The sequence below is a fragment of the Canis aureus genome, chromosome 6 (genome assembly GCF_053574225.1).
Source record: "Canis aureus isolate CA01 chromosome 6, VMU_Caureus_v.1.0, whole genome shotgun sequence".
Lineage (NCBI taxonomy): Eukaryota > Metazoa > Chordata > Mammalia > Carnivora > Canidae > Canis > Canis aureus.
Window position 1 is genome coordinate 14089664 of NC_135616.1, and position 14503 is coordinate 14104166.

General features: G+C 34.8%; 1 protein-coding gene across 3 annotated transcripts in view; it reads right to left on the minus strand.

Moving 5' to 3' along the window:
* ROCK1 (Rho associated coiled-coil containing protein kinase 1) overlaps positions 1-14503 on the minus strand; it is a 138793-nt gene that overhangs the window by 80390 nt on the left and 43900 nt on the right. For all 3 annotated transcript variants that reach the window (XM_077900212.1, XM_077900211.1, XM_077900210.1), the window contains exons 3-4: positions 2800-2900; positions 2083-2220 (exon numbers count right to left, since the gene is read on the minus strand). In XM_077900212.1, coding sequence (XP_077756338.1) covers positions 2083-2220; positions 2800-2900 — 239 coding nt within the window. The remainder of the gene's footprint in view (positions 1-2082; positions 2221-2799; positions 2901-14503) is intronic.

The window sequence follows — 14503 nt, forward strand, 5'->3', positions numbered from 1 at the left end:
GGGAGGTGGGCGGGGGATGGGGGTGATTGGGTGACAGGCACTGAGGGGGGCACTTGATGGGATGAGCACTGGGTGTTATTCTATATGTTGGCAAATTGAACACCAATAAAAAATAAATTTATATAAAAAATGTCAAATCGATAGGAACATAAATTAATCTATAAATTGAAGATACACCCATAAGGATTTACTGCCTTTTAGAATTAAAAAGATTAGTGAATGTAGAAAGCACCTGGTACAACAGATGCTCAGTAACAGCAGTCAACAGGAGGAGGAGCAATAACAACTAGCAGGCAGGGAGAGCACAACAGCTAGAGTCAAGCAGGAAGAGTGAAATCTACTGATAGGAAACTGGCAAGAATAACAGGCATAAATGTATTTATTATATGAAAAAAAAAAAGAGCAAATTTACAAAAGAACATTTCAAGTAAACATGAAATCAGAATCAAGCTAAAATAAAATAAGGCCCTAGAGAAAATGATACCTTATTTATGCAGACATTTGTCTTAAAAATTTTTTGTTTGATTTTCTAAGTAGTGTTTAATGATTTTAGTTACAGATTTAGTTATTTTAAAAAGATATTTTAGGGAAGGATAAGAAACTAAGTGGCATCTCATGGCTATCCCATATTAAAGTATACAATTTACCATTTGGGCACTACAATTAAATAATGTTGATTTGGTGGCAGTTTACCAAATTTATAGACAATGTATCAAAAAAAGCAAGAAAATCAAAGCTTCAAGTGCATAAGCTGTAAATTTAAAAATTATGTCCTATGGCTTTTAACTATCTACAGAACACTGAATATTTTCTGTATCACTGGTTCTCAGTCCCAGAGGCAAGAATTGTCCCCGACCACCATCACCCTCACTACCACCAAGTAAAATATTCAACAATGTCTAGACACAATTTTGGTTTGTTATAAATGGTATGCACACTGTGAAGGGCTGCTACTGGCACCTGCGTAGAAGCCAGAGTTGCTGCTGAAAATCTAATACACAGGACAGCCATAACAACAAAGGACTAACTGGCCCAAAATGTCAATAATATCAAGCCTGAAAATCCCTGCTCCACACAGCTGATAAAAACAGAGCAGACATTTCAAGTATAAAAAGGTATACGGAACTCTTAAACATTTTCCATTTCCTTTTGTTCCAAATACTAGTATGCTTATTTAGGATACAGTTCATTACATATTGTACATTAATAAGTCACAAAATTCATGTTAAGAATTTAGAAATGGTCTAGTCCACCCAGTTTTTTTTTTAAACCAGAAGACTATTTCCCCCCTATGCATTCTTATATAATTTCAATAGATAGGACACATAAACTATGGAGCTGCTCTAGTTGAGCTAGAAACAGAAAACCCAGAATTATAACCTCTCCAAATTCCTGCTTGTCCCTATGACTTCACCTGAGGCATTCTCCACAGATGAAAATAACCAATCTAAGCCAACTTCCACATTTCTGAGCAAGGAAATTGAGGCCCAAAGATATAAATAAACTTGGCCAGAGCTTCACGGATAGGTTTTTGACAGTTAAAACTAGAACTTACAACTACTGACTTCAAGTGTATTCTTCCCACTGTAAAACCTACAGCCAACACAGTATTACTTGAAGGCCTACCTTACCTCCCACCTCTTCCTTCATTTTCCCATTCCTTCCTCTCCACAAAATGAGAGAGACAAATAGATGAATAAATGGTAAACTAAACAGAATAAAAGGATCTCATATTTGGAAAAAAACTTAGATTTCAACATTACATAAAAGTATCTACTTAGAAGATGATAGTATATGATATCTCCCAAATCAAAGTAGATTATTTAATTTTTCTAATATTTAAAGTCTACAAAGACATAATTACTTTGCTTTGGCCTTATTTTCCTCCTAGAGACAATTCAATAAAATTAAATTTTATGATTAAAAAAATAACAATACATTAGATAATTTTGTAATTGCCAGTAAATTCTCTATTACTGTTATAAAATACAAACGCAGCTTCTCTAATATGTTTAGTTCCAAACTAGCACAGCAATAAAATAAAACACAACAACAAAAAAAAAACCAGTAGCAAAATCATACCTGGACGACCCAAGGGCTATTAGCAAAAGCCATGATGTCCCTTTCTTCCCAGAAAAAAGCAGAATCGGATCTCTTAATCATTTCAAATTTACTGAGAAGCTTCATAGCATATACCTTCCTGGTGGATTTATGCCTTACCTTTAAAATTGAAAACAGAAAATAATGAACATTTAAAGCTCAGTGTTTACCAGAACAATTTACTAAATGATTTTAACACCTTGTCAAATAACATAACATTACTATTCTAGCCACTTTTCTTTCATCTCTTCTGTTGAATTATTTCAATTAGATAACGTCAAGTCTTCAATTACCATAAGGCAAGTGATGTTAGAAAAATACCTTTATTTAGGTTAAAAAAAAAAAAGAAAAATACCTTTATTTTGATACTATAGCACACTCCCCCTTCTCCACCGTTATGCATGCTGCTTTCTATTTATAAAACTTAGGATTCCATTACATTTTAGAAGTCTAAGATTAGGAGTAAAGATTTTTCTTCTGATACTTGAAACCTCTTCTCTACCCATGGATGCTTGGGGAAAGTATCTCATACTACTGCTGAATCTGACTCTAGGCTTTCATATCCTTTGGCAAGACTATCTAGAATGACTTAAAGCTTTACAATTTTATAAAAATAATACCATCCCAACCAAATAACATATGGTAAACACAGATGGATTTTTAAATTTTATTGTTTTTAATCTCATTAAAATAACCTACCAATTGAACTTCTCCAAATGCACCTCGACCAATCACCTTCACTACTTCATAATCTTCAGCTTTCATTCGTAAATCTCTAATTTTATTTATTGTGTCTTTATCTGTATGAAAAGAAAAGTTTATAATTTTAAATAATTGAAATATTACAACTAACACTTTATTTTACATTCAAGTTCTTGAAAGAAAACAAAAATATTAAGAATTACTTTGTAGTGAATTTAGTTATAAAAGAGAACTGTTCAATGTGTTAAGAATGGTTTTAAATAAATTCTGGAATGACTTCACTAGCTATTAAAATTTTTTCATTAAAATATAACTTGATAGTTATCTCAGAAAACAAATATACTAATTACACACACTGAGGACAATTAATTGAGTACTGAGCAAATCTGAATTGAGGGATCATAGATATATATTTTAGATTAGTGAAATAAAATTTTATCAATTTTATTTTGATGATCCCTCCAAGAAGTCAATTTTGATGATCCCTCCAAGAAGATATAAATAATTGAAGATAACCAATGCTGAAAAAAATCACATACTTGTATCAATATGTTTCTGGATTTGAACCTAGATTTTAACTTAAAACACACAGTGGAAATCACTGCAATTATTTATATAAACCTGTCACACTACAAACTACAATAATTTACAAATCCCCACTGGGTAGATCTTCTAATTCCTAATTTGGTCATAGATTAAAATAGGGCTATTTTAATCCACATGGGTCAACACTGGCATGAGATTACATGGAAAAGCTTCACGTTTCGAGTGCACAAAATACAGAACAGCTATTAAACTTAAGTTCTAGGCTTATTACAAATTCTGTATTATATTCTTGTCTTTCTTTTTAAATGCCTATTTCAACTCAAGTGTTTGTGTACATTATAACCAATGAACACATGCAAAAGAAAGCTCTTTACACAGAGATAATATATTGAATTTTAGGTTACATATCTATTGCAAGATACATCACAAAGATACAGCAACAATCAATATACTGCACAATTATTTGTCTACCATGCAGGCTTTGTAGAATCACTGTAGTTATAGATAACTTTAAAACATAGTTCCTCCACTTAAGGAGTTCAAACTCTAGCAAATTAAACAGAAACAAACAATGAAAAACAAATGGAAAGGCAAGAGGCAAGAGGCAAGAGGCAAGAGGCAAGAGGCAAGAGGCAAGAGGCAAGGCAAGGCTAGGCAAAGCAAGGCAGAAAGGCAAGCTATATGGAAGCTAAGCACAGAGTTTGCAGAACACTAAGTAAGATACCTAACCCAAACCTGCCTGGAAAGGAGGTAGTTAGAAAATGCTTTCTGAAAATGGTAACACCTGAAACAAATCTTAAATGAAGCACAGCAGTTAGTCAGGTGGGGAGAAGAAAACAGAGAATACTATTGGCAGATGGGCAATATAAGCAAAGGCAGAGAGGAACTACATACAAGAGGGTCTGTGATGCTAAAGTATCAAGTTTGTGATAAGGGTTCAAAGAAGATGCTGGAAAGCCCCAAACTGGTTTAGGAGTTTGAACTTTACCTGTAAGACCGTATTTATAAAACTATTATTTAATCATAAAAAATCTTTTCTCACAATAAAATTTAAAGCAACTCAATATGTCAAATGGATAATAGAAAGTACTCTGCTTCAGGATGGTAGTGGTACTGTAGTGGGGATATCAGAGAGGGGCTGGAGTTTCATCTACTTTACACTCTTCCAGAAAGCAGTCCCTGAGAGTCCTGTGGGATCTGTTGGGAACTGAGAAACACCACGAAAAGAAATAAGGCAGATAAATAACACAGTCAAATTTACATTTCAGCTAAACCGCTCTGGGAAATATGTAAAAAGATGAGCTCAATAAGGACAAGACTGGGGGTGGGGAGAATTTTAAGAGTACTGTAATATTCCAGATGAGAGTTAAGAAAATCCTGAACCAGGATGTGTTATATAATAGCCTGTGAGGTTGAGAAAAGATCCCTAGCTCTGGTTCTATGAGATTTACAGCCATAAATAGGCTGAAAAGTCTGTTGTTTGAGCTCAGAAAACATATCCGCTACAAATCTATGTGGGAATGACCTTGCTTCCTGTTTTAATTTCTAACAGCACAGGAAGTGTATAAAGCAGCTTGATATGTGATTCAAACAACATTTACTGTCAGAATGATTTTATTACATTCATATATGGCATAAAAGTGGTGTTTTGCCTTTTTATTTTAGGTTCTGTTCCATTCATTAAGAAACATTATCAAGTCTGGAGCAAAAAACTAACTTCAAAGTCAATCAGTATTTAATGAAAACTCAATGACAGTTGGGAGTGGCTCTTTTCACTTAAAAAAACCTTCATCTTGGTCTTTGTCTTAGCTCATATTACCATACAAAATACCATAGACTGGATGGTTAAACAACATTCATTCATTTTATTACAGTTCTAGAGGCTGGAAGTCCAAGATCAGGGGACTAGCTATATTTGATTCTGGTAAGGACTCTCTTCTTGGTTTGTTGACAGGTGCCATCTCTGTGTTCACATGACCTCTTTCGAGTGTACAACCCAAGGTAAAGACATTGATCCTATCCTACCAGAGCCCCACCTTTACAACCTCATTTAACCTTAACTGCCTCCTTATTGGCCCTATCTCCAAATACAGTAATTGGGGGTTAAGGCTTCAACATATAAATCGGGAATGGCAGGAACACAATTTAGTCCATAACAGTCCTAAAAAAAAAAAAAAAAAAAAAAAAAAACCACAAACATCACCACTAAGACATCAACTTATACTAAGATAAACTGAATGTTTAGTTTAGTTCCAATTTCTGACAAAATTTTACAGAATTGATGATGTAAGTCCATGACAGTGAATGATGTGTGTACCATTGACACTGTGGTTCAATAACACGATAGATTCAAATATTTTTCACAAAGTATCTGTCAGTGTATATAATACAATACATAACTATAGGCTTTATATGCCTGTGTTTTCATAAGCTTTATCAGTTTGTCCAACTAAGCCTTTTCTATTATCTAATTTTTACTACTATCACTTGTAACACACCTCAGCAGACTCCTCTTCAAGCTGTACTTAGTATTTTCTCAACTTCTTTAAAAATATTCTTGCCTATACTTCAAACTCAGCATTGACTCCTCAAATAAGAGTCGGAAAATCACTCAAAGTTGTTTGTCATATATTTTTTTTAAAAGATTTTATTTACTTATTTGACAGAGAGAGGCAGAGACATAGGCAGAGGGAGAAGCAGGCTCCACGCAGGGAGCCTGACATGGGACTCAATCCCAGGTCCCCGGGATCATGCCCCGGGCGAAAGGCAGGTGCTAAACCGCTGAGCCACCAGGGCTGCCCTGTTTGTCTTATTTTTAATTGACTATTGATGTTGCTTTCAATGACCTCAACTCTTTGAGCAATTATTCTTGCCAATAAGCTAACAGTCTTCTTAAGGAAATTTTTCTTTTCTTTTCTCTTTTCTCTTTTCTTTTCTTTTCTTCCCTTTCCCTTTCCCCTTCCCTTTATTTTTTCTTTTCCTTTTCTTTTCTTTCTTTTCTTTTTTCTTTTCTTTTTTCTCTTTCTTTTCTTTCTTTCTTTCTTTCTTTCTTTCTTTCTTTCTTTCTTTCTTTCTTTCTTTCTTTCTTTCTTTCTTTCTTTCTTTCTTTCTTTCTTTCCTGCTGCAAACACTCAACAATAGTAAACAGCTTTCCCTGTTTGGCTAACAAGCCACTCATAAACTAATGTAAGGTCGCAGTCTGATTCCTTTCTTATTTTTGTGAAGAAAATTCTGTGATGAGATATTCCATTTCAAGTCTTCTATTGTTTTCTGACTGTTGCTTTCCTGTGAGTTGGGAATATGATAGGGACTCACTCTGATAACATCAATATATATTATTTTAGCACAGCTATAGTGTCACTGCAAAATAAACACAATCCTTTTGCCATTTAACTTCACAGAATAATCCACAATCCACTGTGCCTCAAAATGACAACATTCGAAGTTCACTTTTCTCATTTTTTTTTCTCTCTCTCATTTTTGTTTTTACACAAAGGGCATACACTGGCAAAAAAAATAATAAAATGTTGTAATATGGTGATATTGACATGAAATGCTATTCCATTACAATTGTACCACTGTGATTTAGCTGAGTGGCAGTGTGAAGTAATTAACAATATCATGTATGATTTCTGTCAGAACTATTCAATTCGGCTACTGTAGCACAAAACCAGTGACAGAAAACACATAAGAATGAATGTGGCTATGTCCCAATAAAACTTTATTTATGGAAATCTGAATTTTATATAATTTTCACATGTCACATTTTTCCTATTTCGACCTTTTATCAATTATTTTTAAAATATAAAAAACAGTCTTCAAAAAACACAGAAAGAGGTGGTGGGCCAGATTTAGCCTGTGGACTGTAATTTGCCAACCCCTACTCTAATAGAAACCCAGCTTCCTACAAAGGACACTGCTTCCTTTGAAGCTCTCAAGTGGTGACCTTTACCCTCCCACATGACTTATACCACTGACCCTGAAAGTGGGGTAGCTGAATTCCACTGCTATCTCTATACTCCTACCCTAAATCTGCCAGTTTTGATTTTCATGTTATTAAGTCGTATTTCTCACTACCTCTCATTATTGCTGTAATCTACTCACTCTCAGGTCATCAAATTTCACTGTCAGACAATTTTAGTTCCTGGTCTGTTGACCTCTCCAATATTCACCCGTTTTAATTCTTAGAGATTTTATTATATCCATAGACGACACTTTAATAACCTGGCCTCTCAATACCTTTAACTTCTCTCCTTCAATGATCTTGTCCTATACCTTATCTTAGCCACTCATTTCCATGTTCACATACTAGACCTTGTATTATCAATAATTATAATCCTTCCACAAATTTGATTTCAAATCTCACACTCACTTCCTCCAATAACTCAACACGAACAACCCCCAGCCCCACCAAAACCTCTAATCCACTGATCCTATCCCATTTTACCCCACCTCATTGCTTTCTTACCTCCCCAGATTAAATTACACGGTCAATCATTAGAATTCCTCTCTTGCATACACCTTCAATGCCTCGGCTCTCTTCTGCTTCATTATACTTAGTTTGGCAAAATCATAATCCTAGTTAAGTCCAATTCTCCAACTAACTCTGTTAAGCACCCACACAGTTAAATAAGTCTTGATAAATACAAAATCATACTGACTGAACTCACTTTAAATTCATAATCATAAACATAAGGCTGGTCCCTAATTCTGCTTGCATATTTCACTGGACTGTTCACTTTCCTACTGCTACACACCATATTTTACATTTTCTTCCCTCTTCTCAAATCTTACACAGCTCTCCCACTGATCCTCATTCGTAGCTAAGATGTTTTTGGCTACCACCCTAAAGCAAATAACAATCACAAGAAAACTATCACAGATTTACCACCATACACATGTATATTAAACTGCCAGCATGTGCATGCATATATTTGGTCATTTTTTACTGTAGGAGAATAGTGCTATTTTATACCAATCTTTCCACCAGTGATATCCCATCCTTTTTCATTACTTCAAGGATAATCCTCCAGCAATACTATCCTCTCTCTTTTGTATCATTAAGTTTCCCCTTTCCAAACCAGATCCTATCATGCTAATTTCATTCTCATCTTAAATAAATCTCTTTGTTCCATTTCTCTCACCAGCTTCTGCCCCATTACTCAACTTCACTACAGCAAAATCCCTCAAATGTTATCTGTCCTCTCAATTTCTAAATCTTTCTTCATATTTGCTTTTAAATCCATTTAGGTGGGACTTGGCCACTACCTTTCTATCAAAGCTGCTTGTCAAAGTCATGGATTACCATGTTGCTAAATCCAGTAACAAATTCTCAGTTCTTATCTTGACATATCAGCAGATTTTGACAGTCTGGTCTCTCTCTGCTAGTTTACTTTCTTTACTTGACTTCCACATGCTTCTTCCAACAATGCTAAGGGTATTTTTAAAACCTTAATAGTTACTTCTCAGTTGCCTTTGCTGGCTCTTCCTCCTCTCCCAGAGTTCTTAACACTGAACATCTTGAGGTTTAATCTTTCATATTGTTTTCTTTTCTGTTTATTTTTATTTTTTTGGTGGGCTTTAAAACCCATCTACATGTCAATAAATTTTTATGATCAGTCCCTTAAGTTTCAGCTTTATATATTCAATTGTTTACAAAATATATATACTTGAGGGATGCCTGGGTGGCTCAGGAGTTGAGCTTCTGCCTTCGGCTCAGGGCGTGATCCCACAGTCCTGGAATCCAGTCCCACATTGGGTTCCCCTCAGGGAGGCTGCTTCTCTCTCTCCCTATGTCTCTGCCTCTCTGTGTGTCTCTCATGAATCAATAAATAAAATCTTTTTAAAAAACACAAAAAAGGGGATCCCTGGGTGGCGCAGTGGTTTGGCGCCTGCCTTTGGCCCAGGGCGCGATCCTGGAGACCGGGGATCAAATCCCACATCGGGCTCCCGGTGCATGGAGCCTGCTTCTCCCTCTGCCTATGTCTCTGCCTCTCTCTCCCTCTCTCTCTGTGACTATCATAAATAAAAAATAAAATAAAATAAATACAAAATTAAAAAAATTAAAAAAAAATAAAATAAAAAACCCACAAAAAAAAAAAACACCACAAAACAAAATATATCTACTTGGGTAACAGATCTCTCAAATTTAATGTGTATGAAATCGAAGACATGTATTTACCCAAAACTTCTATGATCTCCTTATTTCTGTTGACAGTTCAATTTTTCTAAAACCTAGGGAGCATTCTTGACTCCTTTTGTTTCTTACACACCACATCCTGTCATTCAGGAAAACATGATTGCTCTACCTTTGAAATATTATCTCCAATCTGATAACTTTTCACTCTTTATACTGCTAACATGCTGGACCAAGCCATTATCACCTCTCCTTCAGATTATTACAATCAGTTCATTACTGATTTTCCTATGTTTATCCTTGACTCTCCATAGTTTATTCTTAACCCTAGGTGATATTCTTAAAAATACAAGTCAGAGCATGTCACTCCTCTGCTCAAAACTCTCTAATGTCTTGCCATCTAAGCCGGATCAAAAGTCAAAGATCTTATAATGGCGTACAAGACTCTACATGACCTAGCCTATTTCCTTACTTCTCTGACATCATCCTACTATTCTCCTTCTTGCTCAATCCTATCCAGCCACAATGGCTTCTTCCTTGCTGCCTCTCACACACGCCAGGTATATTCCTCCCAGACTCTTCACACTGGCTGTTCCTCTGTATAACATTCCCCTCCCTCAAACATCTGCTTGACTAATTCAAGTATTTCAATAATTTTCTCAAATGTCATTTTTTTTATTCAAATGTCATTTTATAGTGAGTCCCAAGCTAGTCACCTTATCGAAAACTGCAAAATTCTCAAAGCTTCTAATCCTTCTTAGAGCATTCTATGTTTTTCCCATATTATTAATTTCTTTGTTATTTACAGAATTTATTTCATGTAAAGTTATACATTTGGTAAGTCCCCATTAATTCTAAGACCAATAAATAGGATTATGTAACTATTAGATACTTTTACTAACTTCTGATTGTCTATTTTGTCGAGCCAAATGATGCTGACAGAAAGCTAAGATTCCGAGAAGTGAGATATTACTCCACAGCACAGTAAGCAAAAAATGAAATAGGCAAATTGAGTCACAAATAGACACCATAAGTTTTGACAGGCCACTAACTAGCTAATCAGTCTCTAATCACAAATTAGCAAAATAGGCAGAAAGACTGATAATTTATAGTTTCAAGGTTACCAACAATTCAAAAAGATTTCAATCACACACACTCTTCAATCTAACTTTCTAGAAATTGAATGGATGATTTTTTAAAGAATGTTTTGTTTGTTTATTTCTAGAATCTTAAAAAAAAGTCACACTTCATACCCAGTAAATTCTAATTCTAGAAATTTATCCTAAAGAAGTTAGATATAATGTGGAACCAAGATTTTTAACAATAAAATGTTTTTTACAATGTAAAGATTGAATAATTTTACATACATATAATGGAGTATTAGGCAACATTTAAAATTGTGTTGTTAAAGAATAATCACATAGAATGATATTCAACATATAATGTTAAATAAACAGTATAAAGTGCACAAATATATATTTGGTACACGTGAACAGAAAAAAAGACTAGAAGGAAACATACCAAAACAATACTTGCAATAATTTCCGAGGGCAGAATTTCAGATATTTTATTCTTCACATCTACAGATTTCAAATTTTCTAGGACTATTGATTTCTAATGAGAAAAAGATGTATCTGCCTAATCTAAGATCCGAGATTATAAAGTGCACCATAATTTTATTTACCACTATAGATTGTAAGACACATCCCAATTGTTAAGTTTTTTTTAATGTTAGGATGAAATATGGTAATAAAAGCTATGTACAATATGCTGTTTGACTAAAATACTGCTCCTCTTTGCCTAAAGAAACTACTATACCTTGTACTTTTAGAGTAGTCAAAGTATCCCTAAAAACCTCTGAAGTTATATAAAACTTAACAGAAAATCTACAATATTCAATTCCATAAAAATCTGCTTTAATGAAAAATTATTTTATGTCCAACCTCCAAATAAAATTCAAACTACACACACACACACACACACACACACACAGAGTAATCCGGTTTGAGAAAAAGATAAAGGAAGGGGAGGAATCCAAATTCTTAACATAAAGACCTTGTTACTGTCCAGTTCTCCAGTCTTTTATTTCTAGATACTCTCCCTAACATACTCTACCAATGCCCAGTTACTTGCAGTTGCTCACATTACCACATTGCTTCAAATCTCCATACCTTTGCAGAAACTGATCATCAACCTAAAATGACTTGCCCCATGTTATTTGACCAATTTACTATCAAACAAGATCTAATCCTGTATCTCTGCTTCAGTCACTGCTGATTCCCTCAAGTAGATTATAACTCCCTCTCCTCTGAGGCACCACAATTTCTCTGTTATTTCACCTATCAATCTGTACTGAAATTGTTTATATAACTATGTTTGGCAATGATTTTTTTTAATTTATTTATTTATTCATGAGAGACAGAGAGAGAGAGAGAGAGAGAGAGAGAGAGAGGCAGAGACACAGGCAGAGGGAGAAGCAGGCTCCATGCAGGGAGCCCGATGTGGGACTCGATCCCGGATCTCCAGGATCATGCCCTGGGCTGAAGGCAGGCGCTAAACCACTGAGCCACCTGGGCTGCCCGGCAATGATTTTTATATACAACACCAAAAGCATAATCCATAACAGAAATAACTAATAAATGAGACTATCAAAATAAAATATTACTTCTACTGTGTGAAAGTATATACAACCTTTTGAATCTGGAAGTGGAGTTTATTGATCCCCCTGCTTGTAAGGTAGGCTGAACTAGTTAGTGATCAGATTCCAAACGACAGGATATGGAAAGGGAAAACAGTAACTTTCTAGGAAAGAAGCCTGGCAGACACTGTTTTAATAAACCAAGTGATAAAAGTTAACATTACCATTAATAAATCATGATATCACCTATAACCCCAGTCTAACATCAAACACAAACTATGGGACGTTCTACAAAGTACTTGATCAGTAATCTTCAAAACTGTCAAGGTCATTAAAAAAAATAAGCAAAAAATGGAGAAACTATCACAGACCAAGGAGAAATGGCAACTGAAAACAATGCAGTATCCTACAGTGGATTCTAGAATCAAAACCAAGAGATTGGTGGAAAAATTGTTATCTGAACAAAGCCTGTAATGAGTTAACAGTAATATGTTAATTTTAATACATTAGTTCTGTTAATGTGCCATGTTATAAAAGATGTTAACATTAGGGAAAACTGGGTAAAGGGCATACAGGAATCCCTAGCAAATTTACTATGAGTTTACTATAATGCAACTTATTTTAAAAGTAAATAAAGAGAATATTTAACATTTCTTTTTAAAAAATTGAATTTAGTGGCATTTTATTTGTAATAACTTCAAACAAGCTTATGTAATATCCTAGGTCATACTGCATTAATTTATTAATGTTACGGCTTCATTTTAAAATTCCAACTTTTATACCACTTTCTGGTATAAAACTGCATTTGGCACTATGTATCAAAATGTAAACTGGATACAACTTTTGACTCAGCAGCTCCTGGATTCACTCCAAAGAAAGAAGCAGCAATTATTCATCAAATTGTATGTATAAGAATATTCATCACAACCTCATTTACACTAGTGGAAAACTGGAAGGAACCTAAGTGTCTACCATTACAGAAAGGTTTTGTTTTTAAAGATTTATTTATTTATTCATGATAGACATAGAGAGAGAGAGAGAGAAAGAGAGAGAGGCAGACACACAGGCAGAGGGAGAAGCAGGTCCCATGCTGGGAGCCGGACGCGGGACTGGATCCTGGAACTCCAGGATTGCTCCCTGGGCCAAAGGCAGGCGCCAAACCGCCGAGCTACCCAGGGATCCCCACAGAAAGTTTTTTAATTAAGATACATTACATGGAATATATTCATTTTTAAAAATATATTATCTATACTTATTGACATAAAAAGACATTTTGCCACTTACTTTTCATGGAAGTCACTGCTGACAGTGGACAAATTTCTCCTATTGAGTTATATTTGTGTTCTAACTTTTTGCTCTAATAACATATATTTGTTATGATGAACATTCCTATATACATTCAGAGCTGCTTTGCAGGACACACTTCTTTAAGCAAAAGATTAGGTTAAGCTCATGAATGTTATTAGCTTTAAAATACACTGTCCAGGGCACCTGGGTGGCTCAGTGGTTGAGTGTCTGCCTTTGGCTCAGGTCATGCATGATCCTGGGGTCCTGGGATTGAGTCTTGCATCAGGCTCTCTGCAGGGAGCCTGCTTCTCCCTCTGCCTATGTCTCTGCCCCTCTCTGTGTCTCTCATGAGTAAATAAATTAAAAATAATAATAAAATACATTGTCCAGGGCAGCCCTGGTGGTGTAGCGGTTTGGCGCTGCCTGCAGCCTTGGGCGTGATCCTGGAGACTCGGGATCAAGTCCCACATCGGGCTCCCTGCATGGAGCCTGCTTCCCCCTCTCCCTGTATCTCTGCCTCTCTCTGTGTGTGTCTATGAATAAATAAATAAAATCTTAAAAAAAAATACATTGTCCAACTGCCCTTCAAAATGGCTCTACCATATTTCATCTCATTTAATAGTCACCAATTCTACATGTGATTCTTTCTTATCTTTCTCATTCAGATGGGGAGGGTATGTCTTTTTCTTATTTTAATCTATATTTGTTGAAAATATTAATGCATTTGTTCAACTATTAACTATTCAATGGTCATTTATATCTTTTCTCCTTTATACTACATATTTGGCTATTTTGACTATTTTTAAAAATTGTGTTTTTCTTATTAGAAGGGTCTCTTCCCCATTAGAAATATCATTTTATTAAATATATTGTAATTTTTTCAGTTTGCCAATGTTCTTTATATATTTGTCTTTCCTTATATATAGTTTTGAAAAGGCAAAAATCTGTCATTGTTTCCTTTACAGTTTAGTCCTAGAGTCCTGCTTTAAAAAAAATACATTCCCTACTTGAACACTATATAATTTCATCTAGTACCTTATGTCTTTACATTTCTAGTATGTTAGGAAGTGGAGACTTGAAAATCATTTTCTCTT